Source organism: Mustela nigripes, chromosome 16 (genome assembly GCF_022355385.1).
Source record: "Mustela nigripes isolate SB6536 chromosome 16, MUSNIG.SB6536, whole genome shotgun sequence".
In the NCBI taxonomy this organism is placed as follows: Eukaryota; Metazoa; Chordata; class Mammalia; order Carnivora; family Mustelidae; genus Mustela; species Mustela nigripes.
In genome coordinates, this window is record NC_081572.1 from 12776751 (window position 1) to 12794269 (window position 17519).

The 17519-nt window shown below is 50.0% G+C and overlaps 1 protein-coding gene across 5 annotated transcripts in view; it reads left to right on the top strand.

The window, feature by feature from the left end:
- The window catches only part of CACNG5 (calcium voltage-gated channel auxiliary subunit gamma 5), a 40411-nt gene that overhangs the window by 18029 nt on the left and 4863 nt on the right, over positions 1–17519 (top strand). For 2 of the 5 annotated variants that reach the window (XM_059379447.1, XM_059379444.1), the window contains exons 2-5: positions 8655–9003; positions 12691–12930; positions 14422–14508; positions 15517–15657. In XM_059379447.1, coding sequence (XP_059235430.1) covers positions 12735–12930; positions 14422–14508; positions 15517–15657 — 424 coding nt within the window. In that variant the 5' untranslated portion in view covers positions 8655–9003; positions 12691–12734. Of the gene's footprint in view, positions 1–8654; positions 9004–12226; positions 12271–12616; positions 12931–14421; positions 14509–15516; positions 15658–17519 lie in introns of those variants that run through there. The other 3 variants (XM_059379445.1, XM_059379448.1, XM_059379446.1) reach the window with 3 other exon arrangements.

Genomic DNA, 17519 nt, shown 5'->3' on the forward strand with positions numbered 1-17519 from the left:
CCACAAATCCTGCAAAACACGAATCCATTTCTGTCGGGGTAGGAGTTGGAGGGGGGGCATTTCCACGTGGGGTTAGCGTGAAGGATGGCCCGGCATCTGCTGGAGGGCTGGTGCGTCCCCTCCGCTGCCGGGTCCCCCGTGGGCCACACAGTGAGGGTGTGACTGGGCAGGATAGAGGGGAGGGTGTCCCTGTGGCTCATGGTAGTGGCAGGGCTGAGAGCTCCAAGGTACCCACATATTCACTCAAGAACCCACCTCTGTGTGGTTGAAGACAGTGAGTTCTTTACATGAGTGCGTTAAATGGAAAAGAGGTTGGTCTCCATCACCGCATGGGGGAGAAGTGCCCAGATCTTTGGGCTTAGGGGCCAGACATACCAAAGTTTGAATCTAGTCTCTGTACTTAACAAGCTGAGTGACCCCTGTGTCTTCAACCTCAGGTCCCTCTATGTAAAGAACGAGTAATAATGCAACTTGGCCGGGTAGATCTCAGGGCGAGATTATGGAGGCTTGGTAGATAAATGCGCCCCGTCGGTGGCAAGCTGTCATCACACGGGCATGGGGAATGAAAATAATCGTCTCCCTTACCTAGTCATCCGCCACGGCAACGTGTGCCCTACACGCCCTCCCTTTACTGAGCTTGTGCCTTAGCCCGTGTCGGTTCACTAGTCCCCCAAGCTCCCCTGCAAGGAAGCAGTACCATAATCCACTCCTACAGGTGGAGAAGCCATACAAGTAAGTCTTTACGGGAATTATTCAGAGAAATCCTAAAACAGCCCACCACGGTGGGTCTCTCTCCAGCCAGGAACTGGATCTGAAACGTGAATTCATTGAGCCACAGAAGGGGGGCTGGCTGGCAAAAGGGGTTAGAGGAAATGGAGCTCGTGTCCTGCCCAGGTCCCCGTGGGGAGGAGGGGGGACTCAGCAAACAGGCAGAGGTGGGGAGCCACCAAGAGGGAGTGGTGACACGCTGTCTGAGAGGAGAGTCACAGCCCACCCCTGTGTCCCCTGCACCTCTGCGGGACGCCTTGCCGAAGCAGACACAGTGTCGCTTCCCAATGGCTCAGTCCCGCTCCTCTTCTCTTCAGGCTGCTGGGAAGATGGGACCCCAGCCTCCAGACGACCCACAAAGGGAGGCCATTGTCATGTTTTCATTTCTGCCCCATCAGGAGGTGGATCAACATCGGGGCAGGGTGGGGGGGACCCTGCCCAGGAGGAGGAAGAGGAAAGGGCACTGACCTCGTTCACTTCCTCCTCAAAACATTGCCGTAAGTGGGAGTTGCTGGTTTTTAACCTAAAGCCGCTGCCCACGTACCTGTGGGATAAAGTGACAGGGCAGCCCTCCTCCTCTTGTTTACACTGACTCAGGGGCTGGTTCTTCCCTTGGCTCCCGGCGAACGCGGAGGGCAACCTGCGTGGCTCTTCTAGTCTCTCAGGAATGCACAGCGCCCCCAGCCAGTAACTCAGCTGTTCCAGTCCCAAAGGACAGCCAAACCTTCCAACCTGAGGCAAAATGACTGCACTTGCCCACCCTCGGCTCAGCTGTGTCATGGTGGGAAGCCTTTCAGAGTCCTGCAGAGGGGTACAGCTGGCCTCTTTTCTTCTTTGCGGCACCCCTCCCTCATGCTGCAGGCTCAGCGGGCGGGATGGTGGACAGGAAGAGGAGGCAGGAGAGGTAGGAGTCTTACCTGACGGGTAGTCATGACATGGCATAGACTCTCTGGGTTTGCGAACGTTCAAGGCTGGGTTTTTGGACACTGTCCTTTCCTTGGGTTCTTCAGAGACACACACACACTCTCCCATCTCCACTGCCTTCTAATTTGTAGTTCCCCTCTTGTGGGTTTTATGTTTCTCATGGTTCCTTCCTCAAACTCTTGGCAATCCAGAGGTTCCCACCCGGCTTCTCTCTGCTGAAGCTACTTCCCCTTCCTGGCAGCCATCTTGGATGGCAGCCATCTTGAGCGGGACCCTAGTCCCTTCCATGCTAGTGCTGTGCTCTCAGGCTTGGCCCACAGGTCTGTGGAAATGCTCCTACACCGTTGGTCCCACAAACTCGGGGAGCACAAACCATGGACAGAGCAGCAGTGGCCTCTCCTTCCCTCCTACCACCGTGACAAGTAGCCAACATCTCTCTCCTTTGAGATTTTCTGGGTCAGATTCACCCACCAGGCCACTGGACTCCCAGCATATACTGAATCCTCTCACTAAACCTGAGGCTTGGGGCAGGGATTTCCCATCCTCCTGCCCTCTCTGGGATAAGGTATGTTTAACAATGAGGGGCACTTCTGTAACCCTTTCACCCATTCTTCTTCCGAAATCTCTCATATCTTCAGTTCAGCCAACAGTTTTGCCATCAGTGTGGGTGAGAACTCTAAGAGTCAGTTTCTAAGTCTAGGGTGCCCTGCTCACAGTTCTGGAATATAGTACCTACTATCTTAGGGATTTCATGTACTCTCTCCTTTTCTGACGCTTTCTCTCTATATATACATGTAATTCATAGATAGATATACAGAAATATACATATATACTATAGAAATGTATATATATATATAAATATAAAAAATATTTTTATATATGTAAAATATTTACATAGTACATATGATTGTTTTTTTTACCCAAGAGTATCATACTATACACAATGTCCTGGCACTTTATTGCATTTATCACTTAATAATTAATCTTGGAGGGGCTCCTGAGTGGCTCAGTGGGTTAAAGCCTCTGCCTTCAGCTCAGGTTATGATTCCAGGGTCTCGGGATCGAGCCCCGCGTCGGGCTCTCTGCTCCGCGGGGAGCCTGCCTCTCTGTCTGCTTGTGATTTCTCTGTCAAATTAATAAAATGTTTAAAAAAAAAATAATTAATCTTGGAAAGCTCTCCTTGTTGAACATACAGAGCTGCCTCATACTTAATAGCTACAGAGGATTCATTCTCTTACAGGGCTGAATCCTAATTTATTTAACCAGCTCCCACACTGTCATTTAAGTTCCTTGTTGAACATTGAGCACTGCAGAGATATCCTTGCACATACAACTTGGTGTATTGTTGTGAATATATCCATAGAATACATTCCTGGCAGAATTATTGAATCGTGCATTAATTACATTTTTAATCTTCATGTGTGTCCTTGAATAGACCTGCATATTCGCTTTCACCAAGTGCATATGTGTGAGTCTCACAACCTTGCTAGCCCTGGATATTCATTCATTCATTCATTCATTCATTGATCCTTTCTCTTTGTCTCTGTCTCTGTATCTCTCTGTCTTGCTGGGAGTTTGCCAATTACACTAGTGGATTTTTTTTTTTTTATTAGAGGCTTGTTTTCATTAATTTCTGCTATCTTATTATTTTCTTCCTCCTATTTGGAGAGGAGATTTATTTGCATTTTTTCTATCTTCTTGAGATATATAATTAAATCATTTACTTTCAGTTTTTCTTTTTCTTTTTTTTTTTAAGATTTTTTATTTATTTATTTGACAGAGAGAGAGAGATCACAAGTAGGCAGAGAGGCAGGCAGAGAGAGAGAGGGAAGCAGGCTCCCTGATGAACAGAGAGACCAATGTGGGGCTTGACCCCAGGACCCTGAGATCATGACCTGAGCTAAAGGCAGACGCCCAACCCACTGAGCCACCCAAGTGGCCCTGTTTTTCTTTTTTTCTAATACATGCTCTTAAGGCTATAATTTTCCTTCTAGTCTAACTTTGCTTTGTGCCACAAGTCTTGGTAAGTCATGTTTTCATCATTTTTCTGTTCAATGAAGAGAAAATCTTAAAATTAAAGGGAAAAGAAAGGCACATTAGTATCAGAGTAATTCTACATACATTTTTAAATCCATAAGATAGTTTATTTTTCCTTTTTACACTATTTTATTTAGATTTACACACATAATTACCCTTTTCATTCTTTCACCTTTCCTCATTTCTATGCTTTGATACCAGATCATTCTGCTTGAAGAATCTCTTGAGTACTTTTTAAAGATGTATTTATTTATTTGAGAGAGGGAGGGAGAGAGAGAAAAAATGAGTACGGGAAAGGGCAGAGGGAGAGGGGAAGCAGACTCCCCACTAAGCAGCCTAACATGGGGCTCAATCCCAGAACCCTGAGATTACAACCTGAGCCAAAGCCAAATGCTTAACCCACCAGTCACCCAGGTGCCTCAAGTATTTATTTTGATGCAAATTTGCTGACAGATTTCCTTAGTTTTTATTTTTCTGAAAAAAAAATTTTTTTTAATTTTACCTTCAATGTTGAAGGATATTTTTGCTGGGTATGAAATTCCAGGTTGATGACGGCTTTCTTAAAGCACTTTAAAAAGTGTCATCGTGTTATATCATGATTTGCATCATTGCTATTTCTGATGTCCCTTTTGTTTTGTCGAAGTCTTGCCTCTTGATGTGTCTTGTAATTTTTGATTGAACACTACACATTTTAATGGAAAATTCTAGAAGTTCTTAATGGTGTTATCATCCCCCAAATAGGATTTACTTTTTTTTTTTTTAAGCAGTCTGTTAGATCAGAGAAGATTGCCTACATCCAATCATGAATTGAGCTGATTTGAAATAGGCTTTAGTCTTGTGGAGGCTGATCTCTTGTTCACCTGCAGTGTAAGCTGTCCCAGGTCCTCTCTTTGAAAGATTGAGCTATTTATCAGGTCTGCCCTACTTGGTGATGCCTGAACACTGATTATTGACCCTTGTAGCATCACATGTCTGCTGTAAGATCCTCATAGCCTTTTTTACAGCCTCTCAGACCCACATTCTGTATGAACTGACACATCCTTCAAGTGGAAAAGTTGTGCAACATGTTGGGCTTATGTCAGTGCATTTCCTTTATCTTCAGGTCTCGACCTCTAATATCTTGGTTTCTCTGATTCCTCTACAATGTGTTCAAATAGATATTTTTTGTTTTACAAAGCTGTTCTAGTTATTTTCACAGGAAGGTTGGTCTAATACAAGCTAGTTCATCATAGCCAGAAATAGAAGTCTAAAAGTCTCTTTTTATTCTCATTTAATGATTTGTTTTATTTTATTTTTTCATTGACAGAAATCTGTTTTAATTGTTGTAGCTACACAGCAAGCATAAATATCTGGCAGGTCCCATTCATCTATCTTTATTTTTTTTTAAGATTTTATTTATTTATTTGACAAAGAGATCACAAGCAGGCAGAGAGGCAGGCAAAGAGAGAGGGAAGCAGGCTCCCTGCTGAGCAGAGAGCCCGATGCGAGGCTCGATCCCAGGACCCTGAGATCATGACCTGAGCTAAAGGCAGAGGCTTTAACCCACTGAGCCACCGAGGCGCCCCTATCTTTATTTTTAAAAGGATTTTTCATGAGGGCCTGGATGGCTCAGTCAGTTAAACATCTGCCTCTTTTTTTTTTTTTTTAAGATTTTTTTAAAGACTTTTATTTATTTATTTGACAGAGAGCGATCACAAGTAGGCAGAGAGGCAGGCAGAGAGAGAGGGAAACAGGCTCCCTGCTGAGCAGAGAGCCCGATGCAGGGCTCGATCCCAGGACCCTGAGATCATGACCTGAGCCGAAGGCAGCGGCTTAACCCACTGAGCCACCCAGGCGCCCCAAACATCTGCCTCTTGATTTTGGTGCATGTCATGATCTCGGGGTTCTGAGATCGAGCACTTAATTAGGCTCTATGTAGGACATGGAGTCTCTTAAGATTCTCTTTCTCTCTCCCCACTCACTCTCTTTCTCTCTCCTTCTCTAAACAAAAAACAAAAAAACAAATATCAGAACAAAACAAAAAAGCTCTAAGTCTCCTCTCAAGTGCTTTTTATTATTCTAACCCCAGATCCATATGTCATTTTTCTAAAGAGAACTCATTTCATTGAATTCATCAATTAATTTAGAGAGAGTTGACATTTTTATGACATTGTCTCCCTACCTAAAAACATGATGTATTATTTTATTTATGAGTTGTCTTTTATGTTTATTGATAGTTTGGAGGTTTTCTTTATATAACACTAACACATCACTTAAGTTTATTCTCCTATAGTTTACCATTTTGTTGCTATATAGACAGTTTTATATTTTCCAACTGTATTATAGCTGTTGGTTTTTATATGTCATTACGTGTCTACCTGTTTATTTCATGCCTAGATGTCTCAGGTCTTCATATGACCTACTTCCTTCTGATGCTGAGCCTCTAATGTGCTTGACCCTTAAATATTCCATACACATTTGCTAATGTTATATGTATTATCTGTATCTACAGAAACACCACGGTGCCCACCAGGAAGACACCCTTTACATGACCATTCAGAGCACTTCAGCTCGTTCAGTGTGAAGATCCTAAAATCTCTCCCACCCAAATGCCTTAGATGATAGGGAGGTAAGATAAGGTTGGTATTTGGCAGAGATATAAATGAAGGCAATTCTGCAGACGGCAATTGGCATGATAAGAGGGAAACTGGAGAACTGGATGGAGATGAAAAAGTCTGGGACACTTTGACCCTTTTCAGGGACAGATGGACCTTATTAATTCTGCCTTGTTACACACTGCTTTTTGGGAGTCAGGCGGTGGGACTTCCTGACTGCAGCATTGTACAGAGATGGCCTGAGGTAGCCCAGCCTTATTTGATTACACTTGTAAATCCTCACAACAATCCTTCTGAAGCTTTCCCTGTTTTACAGATGAAGATACCGAGGTTCAGAGTGGTCATGTGACTTACCCAGGATGTGACATGGGAGAACTGGCATTCCAGCTCAGACCTGTCAGATCCCAAAGTCCGTGTGCCATTCACTCCCCAACACAGCTATAAATTCTAGGATTAAACTATGACCCTCAGGTCACCTGAGATTTCTGTCTTACTTAGGCAGTGAGAAGGAGATGCTAATTAAATGAGTAATAGTTATTTTGGTAACTTCTGCTGTAGAATATATTACCTCAGAATGCAATGATATAAGACACCAAGTACCAGGGGCACCTGGGTGGCTCAGTTGGTTAAGTGTCTGACTCTTGATCTCAGCTCAGATCTTGGTCTCAGGGTTAGTTCAGGCCCCTGAGAAACAAAACAAACCAAACCAAAAAACAACGACCATATTTTGCGGGTCAGGAATTTGAGAAGTGCTCAGCTGGGCTGTTCTTGTCTGGAGTCTGTCCTGCAGATGCTGTCAGGCTGGGCGGGGGCTACGGTGATCTGAAAGCTCAACGGGGCAGGGCATCCATAGTGGCCCAATCCCGTGGCTGGGAGCTCAGCTCAGGCTGTCAATCAGAACGCCTCTTCATGGTCTCCAAGACAGTGGTTCTCAGCCAGGGGTGACTGTGCCACCCAAGGGCATCTCTGTCTAGTACAACAGGTGCACTAGCCTCTGGTGGGTGGCAGCCAGGGATGCTGCTGACCACCGTGCTGTGCACATCCCAGCTCCCCACCACAAGGATGCGTCTAACCCAAAATGTCAACAGGGCCAAAGTTGAGAAACTCTGCTCCAAAGCCTGGTGGTCTCGGGGGACTCAGACTTCTCACCTGGGGACTGGCTTCCCCCTGCAGGGGCTCCCCAGAGAACCGGGCAGAAACTGCTTCTCCTCCTGTGACCCAGTCTTGTGATGTCAGTTCCATGGACTCTGTTGGTCTGAGTCATCACAAACCTGCCTAAACTCAAGAGGAGGACAGGGCTGGGGGTCCCACCTCTCAGTGGGAAGAGTGTCAAAGAATTTGTGGTCACTTTTTCGCCACCATAGAATGTAATAGAGGATCAGTACGAGGGGAAGCAAGCAGAGCCACAAGGCCACTGGGGGCTGTCCCCGGGTCACCAGCTCATTCTGCTATGTGTGGGCCAAGCTGACGCTGAGCCACCCAGCCCCACCCACAGGAGCAGCTGCTGTAACTGCCTGGAAGCACTGTCGAGAACCCCCACACCCCCAACCCTTCATCAAGCACTACTGGGTTTTCTCTGTATTCGTGGGAAACTGAGATCAGGATGTCTGCATTGGAGTCTCCTTCCACATTTTTTCTCCTCCCCAGTTAAACCCCGTCCACCCTGCCAGACACACTCCCAGTTCTCCAGCTGGGCTCTCACTCATGCCCGTAAGCTCACCTGTCTCTGAGCACCTAAGCCTTCGCTATCGGCTTGGGCAGAGAGATGTGCCATTACTGATTTAATCTCCATGAGACATTTCTCCCTAATTGCTAGTCACAGATGATAATTAGCGACTGTTAATTCATGATAATTAACAAGCTAATTCTTAGAGGTAATGGCACCAGGACAATCATCTTAAAAGGCTCGAAGATGCTGTGCTTCTGAGCCCCACACTCCAAGGGAAGACACTGCATTTTGGCATCTCTAGCCCAGAAATTAACTGGGGCCCTTCCATTGCTGTTTACAAGGGCAGTGATCAGACAATTGATGACTCTGATCTTTCGTTTTGTTCTCTGGATATACGAGTGGTTTTTTTGTTTAGTTTTGGTTTGGGTTGGGTTTTTGTCGAGCACAGAACAGTGTAAAGAAAATCCAATACACGTAACTTAGGACCTGGAAATATCCACCATCAACGATTTGGTTTATGCCTTCCCAGCCTATGAATTTGTTTCAGAGGTGATCTCCTGGCAAATGCGAGGTTTCACCTCCAGCTTTATTCATTTAATATCATAGCAGAAATGTCTTGTCTGGTGGTAGCAACTTACCAAAAAAAGGTCTGCCTCCCCCAGGAGAAAAATCAACTGGATGTTGCAGCCGAGGGAGAGGATTTGTGAGAAGGAGAAGCGGCCGTGGAAAAGCAAAGACTGTGCAGGAACTAGGAATTCATTCCGGACTGGCGAGTCTTGGGGGGCCCGCTACCCCGCCCACTGAAGACCCTGCCTGGAAGAAATTGTGCGCACGCGCAGTCGTACGCGAGCCCGGCTCGGAACTAAGACAGGATCGGTCCGTGGCGGTGCTTTCAGAGTGGGCGAGTGCACAAGTCCGCCCCGTATAGCACGGGGAGAAAAGCACTGCACCAGCACTCCGATTTCCAGTTCACACTCTTGTCCCTCCACGGAACGGGCCGTGCGATCTCAGGTAACTGTCTCCTCTGGACCCTGGTTTTCTTAAGCGTGCTTGGAGGGAAGCGTTAGTCTTCCCACCCTGAAGGGAGGTTTTGGGGAATCAGAAGTGCTGGGTGAGAGTTCACCTCTCAATATGAGCAGAGATGCCGGCTGACTCCCCCAAAGGAAACCCAGGAGTGTCGGGAGTGTCCGCCTTCATGTAACGTTTGGCTATTTCCAAAGACAAGCTTCTGAGACACTGTGTTGTGTCCATTTCTCGATTCCCCAGGGACCTGCTCTGGATGTGCCTTTTCACCCCAAGTTTCATTTCTTTTCTTTTCTTTTTTTTTTAAGATTTTATTTATTTATTTGACACAGAGTGAGGATCACAAGTAGGCAGAGAGGCAGGGAGAGAGAGAGGAAGAAGCAGGCTCCCTGCTGAGCAGAGAGCCCAATGCGGGGCTCGATCCCAGGACCCTGAGATCATGACTTGAGCTGAAGGCAGAGGCTTAACCTACTGAGCTACCCAGGGACCATAACCCCAAGTTTCTTGAACCTGTTTATTCCTGCAGCAGGGAGATGATGTAGCCAGAGCATAGACTTGGGAATTAGACCTACATTTAAATCAATCTCAGGTCACAGATGTCACCCAACTGTGACGTCATGTAGGCTGCATTACATGTCTGAGCCTCAGTTTCCCCATCCATGAAATGGAGGCATACACCACCTACTACTCATGGGGTTGTCCTGAGGTCCCAATGAGGTACTGTGCACAAAGGGCTTTTCAGCCCTCAGCCCATGGCATTTACTTGTACAAAAATGCGATCTCGTAATGGAAGCGCAAATACAACTGTGAGAAGAGGACCGTTTCTCACTCTGTGCCACCTTGCGTGGATTTGTTACACACTCTTGAAGGGTCTGGTCCCTTTGCCCAAGCTCACCCCAGGCTTTGCGATCTGCTCCTGCAGTGTGGCTGGCGGGCCAGCCTCTGCTTCTTCCTTTCTCTCCCGCACGTACGGCTTCAGCTCCGATCTCCTCCCTACCCTCTCCTTCCTAGACCTCTCAGATCTGAATCTTTTTTTTGTCTCTCTGCCAAGCTTACTGTTAAAATTGGCCGTTCAGCCCCAGCGAGGCGCTGGCTGTCATGTTTCTGAAGCCCTGATCTGTGCCCCCTGCAAGGACAGGGGCTGGTTACCCCCACGGCCGTGTGACGCTCATTCCTCACAGTAGTGCTCTGTTTAATCCCCCAGCAGTTTCGTGGCGTGATGGGGTGAGAGCTTAGCGTTCTTCATGGGGGACAGCAGCATTCCCAAAGTGGGTGCCATGGAAACAGATGCCATTTTGTGGGCACAGGAGTTTGGAAAACACCACAATGAGCTAAACTGCACAAGCTTTTCAGTCCTGTAACATTAACAGGCAGCGTGATTCTTCCAGACCTAGGTGTGGTGCTTCCCACGCTTTTCCCCCACTGGAGTCTTTGTTACTAGAATAATGCTCCACGGAACCCACTTGGGAAAACACTCCTAGCGGTGGCACAGGACAGGTTTCAGGAATGAGGCCAAGTGAAGTGTAAAGGCAGGCACCACCACTTGCTAGCTGAGCCATCTCAGGCAAGTTTCTTAACCTCTCTGATCCTCAGTTTGCCTATAAAATGGGGATGGTAACACCGCTATAAGGATTAAAAGAGAGAGTCAGGTGCTTAGCAGAGTACCTAACAATGAAGAACATTTAATACACTTTGGCTTTTACTGTTATTTTCTTAGAGAAAAAAAAAAAAATGGCCCTCTGAAAGGTTACTGTTTCAGCATGACATGGCTAGTTAGTGACCGGGCTGTGTCCAGGCGCCCCACCTCTCACTTCAAGGCTCCTGGCAGCGTACAGAGCTCTTGCTCTCATTGGGGATCGACTCCCTTCGGTCTCCTCTTGCCCCTTCCCCCCCAACCACCCCTGGCTTCTAATTCCCTTCCCTCTGGTGGATGGGGGTTTTTGTGAGCCTCAGAAAGGAGTGCAAGGACCACAAAGTGTATGTACTAAAGTCTCGGTTGTCATTGCCTTGTCACCACCCGTCCTGGCAGTCCTGCCAGCCCCTTCCCTGGGCTCCTCGTCAGGAGGCTGCTGTTTCCTCCTTTTCCAGCTCATAAACTCTGCAAGCCACAGTGCCTGCTTCCTCTGCCTTGTCCGCAGCACCGAGCACGGAAGCCCAGGGCCCCCCACATAGAGCAGGTGCTTTCTTAGGCGCCTGTAACCCAGGAGGGAGCCAAGCCGTCCTGCTCCGTCTCCCACCCCACGGCGTGCGGACAACAACTTGGCTTGTTGGTGGGGCTGGCTGTTTGGGATTTTATTCTTCCCTCCTTTGTCAAAGCCGATTCAGGAAGGACGACGCTCTGCAGCCTCGGGGACAGGAGCCCTGCTCGCAGGCTCTCACCCCGGCCTCCAGGGAAGCGGCGCGGGGCTCATTCCGTAGCCCAGTCAGCTCTCCCACAGTCAGCTGCTAGGGCAGGGCCGGGGCTAAGGAGCTGGGATCAGTTCATCCCCGCTTGGGGCGAAGAGCACCCATTCTCCCCCCTTCTCCCTTCGCCACGCTCCCACAGCAGGCACAGACTTCCTGGGACAAGTCAAGCCTCCTGACCTGAGCGTGGCTTCTGTCCCCTTTCAGCGGGCTCAGCCGGGGAGGTCCCTGCATCTCAGCTGACTGGCCCTGCCCGCTGCCCTCCTTTCTAGAAATGGCTCTGCCTGCCCCCCTGCCGCCCCCTAGGTGACCCTCTTCGGGGCTCCCGTCACAGCCCAGCTTTCCCCCGTCATGACCTTTACTGCGCCGTAGCGTGCTGCTTCTTCGCTTGGCACAGAGCCTCGCAGACCTCCGCAGATCCGCAGCTCAACTGGATGTTGTTAAAAGGCAGGTTCTGGTTTAGAAAGGTGGGAGGTCCTGGATTCTGACTTTCTGAGAAGCTCTGGGGTGAGGCCGATGCCGTCGGTCCATGGGTCACACTCGGAGGAGCAAAGATCAGTCGTTCTCCACGTGGGCTGCACGATAGAGCGGCGGCGGACAGCACCCGCAGGCGACCCCTACCGCCCCCGCCGGAGGCCAGCTGCCCCAGAATCCCTCAGCCGAGCCCGCCAGGTCTGATGGTTCTAGAGGCCCCCTGGGCTTGGACTGTGGTGCGGCTTCTCGGCTGGGGCTGAGCCAGAACTGATTAGAGTCTGTGAGGAAGACACCTTTCCCAGGGGCCTTCGCTGCCTCTCTCTCTTCTCTTCAGGCTGCTGCTGCCTCCCCTTCTGGATCCTGATGCTCTCTGCCGAGGTGCGTTTGAACCTCAGAGTCCTTCTTAACACAGAGAAGCCCGCCCCAGCAGAGGTCGTGCCTCCGTTTCTCCTCAGGCTCTCGGGGAGACCTCAAGCTGCATTTTTCAGTTGTGCTGGGGGTACCTTGTCCTTCTAATGGGAACCTTTCGAGGGCAGGGAGAGTGTTGCTTCTCTTGTCTTCCGTGTGGATAGAGTGGGTTGCTGCAGGAAAGGGAGAGCCCTGAAGTAGCCTGTCCAGGAAGCTGTGAATTCCTGAGGGGGAGAGAGGAAGCACCCCCATAGCGGCCTGTGGGTCTTTGTTCGTCCAGTTACCCAGACGAGGTTGACTTGAGTTTCCTCCCCAGGACCCCACATCTTGGCCTCCTCAGAGCTGTGGCTGCTACGGTCAGCTCCATTCCCCCCCCCCTCCTGTTTCCAGAGCCTGCTTCCTTGGCCGCAGGCCGCCCGGTGACCTCTGGGAAGATGAGTGGCTGCGGGAGGAAGGCCCTGACCCTGCTGAGCAGCATCTTTGCCGTTTGTGGCCTGGGGCTCCTGGGCATTGCCGTCAGCACCGACTACTGGCTCTACCTGGAGGAGGGCGTGGTCCTGCCCCAGAACCAGAGCGTGGAGATCAAGATGTCCCTGCACTCGGGCCTGTGGCGTGTCTGCTTCCTCGCAGGTAAGGGCACCGCGGGTTGGGACGGCCCTGCCCCAGAGAGAGGAGCAGCCCCTGCCCCTGCCCCAGGAAAACCAGCCCGAGAGCCTCCCCATCCCCCCCCCTCCCACCGCTGGGAAGAGATGCCCACTGGGAAGGAGAAGTTCCCCGGGGACGGACCTCGGGAATTCTGGGTGGGGCTCCCTGCAATGACCAGGGCCCACTCCAAACTCAAGCCCTGAGTCACAGTGTCCACTGGAGCAGGTCCTGTCATCCCCTGGGACCCGTGTCCCCAGCCCCCGGCCTGGGAGATGCATGTAGCCACGTCTTCCCCACCCTTCCCCACACTCTGCCTCCCAGGCTGAATGAACGGGGCTGGCCTCCCACAGGTCTGGCACTGCCCTTGCGTGCCTCAGCTCGTGGAATTATCAATCCCAGTGCTTCCCCAAGTCCAACTCCAAGGCACAACTTATTTCCACATCACAAATAAGCAAATGAAGATGCAGCAAGCCTCCCTGATGCGACGTCACAGGTCCACTGGTTTACAGAATGGGAAATACCGGACAGTTGCCCTGTTCCACGTCCATGAAATGAGGAGGAGAAAACCCGGATGCAGGTCCTTCCAAATCTGCCAGCTGGTTCGGGTTTTGCTCCTGCCTATCTGGGCCTCCCTCCAGCTCTCGAGGACTTCTCTAGAACCCTTGAGTTGCTATTCTAAACACTTTGTCTTTATCCCTTTATCATGGCCCAGAACCAGCCTGCACCAGACGGACATCTCCATGACCTGCAGGACTGGTTACCAGCCTGAGCTGGCTGGAACCACCCCCCAGGGTGATTACTGAGCCTTCCTAGAAGGGCCCTGTCACCTTCCATGCACACAGGGCAGAGGGAACCTGTGATTTTCCCAGCTTTATAGTGGGGCTTTGCAGAATGACAGTGGTGGGTGGCGCCCAGCGGTATTCAGCAGGGAGCACACCTCAAGGCCTGGCCTCCTGGTGACTCATTGGTCTATGTGGGAAATGGCATCTGACATTGACCTCACTTCCCATGGCCCTAAACTATGTGGCACCAGTCTCCACTTAAAGTCTGAATGAGAGTTTGAAGTCACTAGGATCTGGCTTCCAAAATGATGGACAAGGCTTTGGTGGGGGGGGGGTCTGGTCCATCAAAGCCCGCCATGCACCGCCATCAGCTAAGTCTGCCCCAGAGCAGCAAGACAGCCGTCAGATGTGTCCCTCAACCTCAAGTTGAGGACTGCGTTTCGTACGACTCTTGGTGCTTGGGTCCACTTTCATGGGGGTGCTTCTCTAGGAAGGATGTGACGTCAGGAGGCGCCCCTACCCCTACTGCCGGTCACTCGCCAGGGATGGGGCCCCCTAGGTTTAGATCCAGCCCAGGTGCAAACCCAGTGGGGCAGAGACTCCCCGGAGCATTTGGGAATACCATTTGAACATATTAACTTCAAATCCACGTTCAAGAATCACGCGGAAATGGAAATGATTCTTGTCTTCCCAGGGGAAGAGCAGGGACGCTGCTTCACCATAGAATACGTGATGCCCATGAACTCCCAGCTGACGTCGGAGTCCACCATCAATGTTCTAAGTAGGTGTCTCAGACTTTCTGACCTGGTTCCCTGGCTAGAACAGAGCAGAGCGGGGCAGAAGGAAGAAGCAAGGTTCCTGTGATCGCCCTCAGGTTCAAAACATGGCTAGAATAAGCCACAGAACTCTGGAAAATGCTATACTTCTCATCACAGTTTTACTAGCAAGAGCTTAGATAAAGAGGCACATAGGGCCAGATCTGGGAGGGCACTGAGGGTTGAGCATGTCTTCTCCCCATGGAATCAGGACGGTCGCCATCCTGACACATGGATGTGTTCACTAACCGGGAACCCCAGCCAGGCTTTGCTGCCGAGGTTTTACCGGGCTTCATTATGGAGGTGTGATTGAGTGAGCCCATGACTGAACACAGTCTCCAGACCCCCGTCCTCTTCCCAGAGTCAGGCCTGGATCACGTGGCTCGAAACCCCACCTTCTAATCACATGATTGGTCTTTCTAGCCCCTGTCCTGAGTCAGCTGATTGGAAAAATCTCAGGTGTAGTAGAGGGGCCCGCCATAAATATCAAAGACACTCTTCTCCCTTGGGAAACTCCAGGGAGGACAAAGATGAGATACAATTATGCAGACCGTTCCCCAAGAAATTATAAGTTGAAGACAACAGAGGCCAGGAACTGTCTCTTATGACCCTCAGAGAGAGATGCCTGTGTGCATGGTGAGGGTTCATGCCCCCAAGACAGGAAGTGAGATGCGTGACCAGCCCTTCCGCAGCGGCCATATTGGATGCCAAGGAGGGAGCATTTTGCTCTGGAAGAGAAGACAGAAGCATGTTGGCCCTTGAAGTCAGACCTCCCAGCCCTGCCTCAGGGACGCAAGCCCTGCCAGTGCTGGGAGATCCCTGGGCCACTCAAGAAGGGGAGGGAACCCAGAGAACTCATGCAGGCCAGGGGGTTTGGGGGACCAGCTGGCAGAGCCTGTCGGGAACACCTGGGTGGGGAGGTAAGTAGGTAAAACCATGGGAGGCCAATGGTGTCCTCTTGTCCTCTTAATCAGAAATGATTCGCTCGGCAACACCGTTCCCCCTGGTCAGCCTCTTCTTCATGTTCATTGGGTTTATCCTGAGCAACATCGGACACATCCGTCCCCACAGGACAATACTTGCCTTTGTCTCTGGCATCTTCTTCATCCTCTCAGGTAAGCTGTACAGTTTTCTTCCGTGCACTCACAACTCCCGACGTTTGACTCCTCCGTGGCTCTGCTCTAGGAAGTGTGATCACAGCTTTGGCTCTGCCCCGGCACCAGGGTGGCTGAGTCAGAGCCTCGGACAGAACTGGGATCAGTGAGGGGGACCTCTGATGACCTTGAGCCCATCCATGACCCCTGGAGGAGGAGATACCTGCCAGGCTCACCTGGGGCAGAGCTGCGATTTCAACTTGGGGCTCTCTCCTCACTGCCCATTTGTCACCACCTCTGACTTCTTAGTTGCACCAATAATGAGCGTTCTTATTTTTGAAGGGGCTATTTCTTCCTGATTTTGCATGAAAGGTAAGTACAATATGCCTTTGGAATCATGGCCCCCTCACTCCCAGACCTCAGCTGTCATCAGGAGATTCGAACTGTCCCCTTTCACTTTCCAGTCAATGTCCATACCCAGGTCCCTTAAACACGGATCTCTCTTCCTGGAAAGACACCAGCTTGTCTGTCTTGTCTTGTCTTGTTTTTTCTTTTCTCTTTTCTTTCTTTTCTTCTTTTTCTTTCTTTCTTTCTCCTCTTTCCTCTCTTTCTTCTTTCTTTCTTTCTCCCAGGCCTTCTTATTCTGAGTGCTGGCATCACTGCCCACAAAAAGGTCAGCGGAGTGAGAGATAGAAACAAGTAGACATAAATATAATCACAGCAGGACAAGCCAGGACTACTATGGGGGCCAAGAGCAGTGACTGAAACTCAGACCAAGGGTTGTTCAGGGAAGACCACCAGAAGGGGAGCTGAAGGATGACGAAAAAATAGGTAAAGGAGTGAGGTTGCAGGTGGGTTTGGAAAGAGAGCCTGGAGGAAAGAGGGGCTGAGCACTGGGGAGTGCATTGCTCGTTATGGTGGGAATGGAAGGTGGAATGTAGCAGGAGGGATATGGGAAGATGTCTAATGATGCCTTGTGAATTTTGGACATTGCGAGAAACCTCAAAAGCATTTTGAGTTGAGGGATGACGATATGGTCATCTTTGGGGATTTTAGAATGACCACTCTGGGGAATGGAGGGAAGGATGGGAGCGAGACAGGGGCAGGGAGAGCAGGTGTGGGGCTATTTCAGTGCACAGGAGAGAGGGGATGGTGGCCGACACTAAGGGGATGATAGGAGAGAGAAATGACAGGATTCAGGGTGACATTTGGGGATCAACTCAACGTGACAAGGACTAGGCTTTCAAGAAAAGAGTCAAGGATGGTGCCAAGTTCTTGCTTGGGCAGTGGGTGGATGGCATATCCATGCTTAATCTAGAGACCACAGAAGATGCAGCAAATTTGAGCCAAGTTCATGAGTTTAGTGTGGGAAATGCTGGGTTTGAGGTGTCCATATAACATCTAAGAGGAGGAATCCCAAAGGCTGACATCAGAGGCTGAACCTCTGACGTTCATGGAAGGGGCCTGAACCCAAAATAGAGATTAGGAGCTAACCACGTGGGGAGTAGGAGAGGGAACCATGGGTAGGGATGTGGTTACTCACGGGGAGGGCTCCGAGTGAGAAGGCAAGAGAATTTGGGAAAGAAAGGTAGGTTCTTTCTCCCCTTTAAGGTGACCTGTACATTTTCACGAGGACCTTTTCTTTTGGAGATAGCACTTCAGACAAGGGAGGGCCTCAGGAGTAGATGGAAGATGGAAGATGGGTAGGTGGATGGCTTGAATAATGGATGGATGGATGGTTGGATGGTTGGGTGGGTTGATGGATGGATGAATGGATGGATGGTGGATGGTTGGTTGGGTGGGTGGATGGATGGTTGGGTAGACGGATGGATGGTGGGTGGATGGGTGGATGGATGGTTGGGTGGGTGGATGGATGGTTGGGT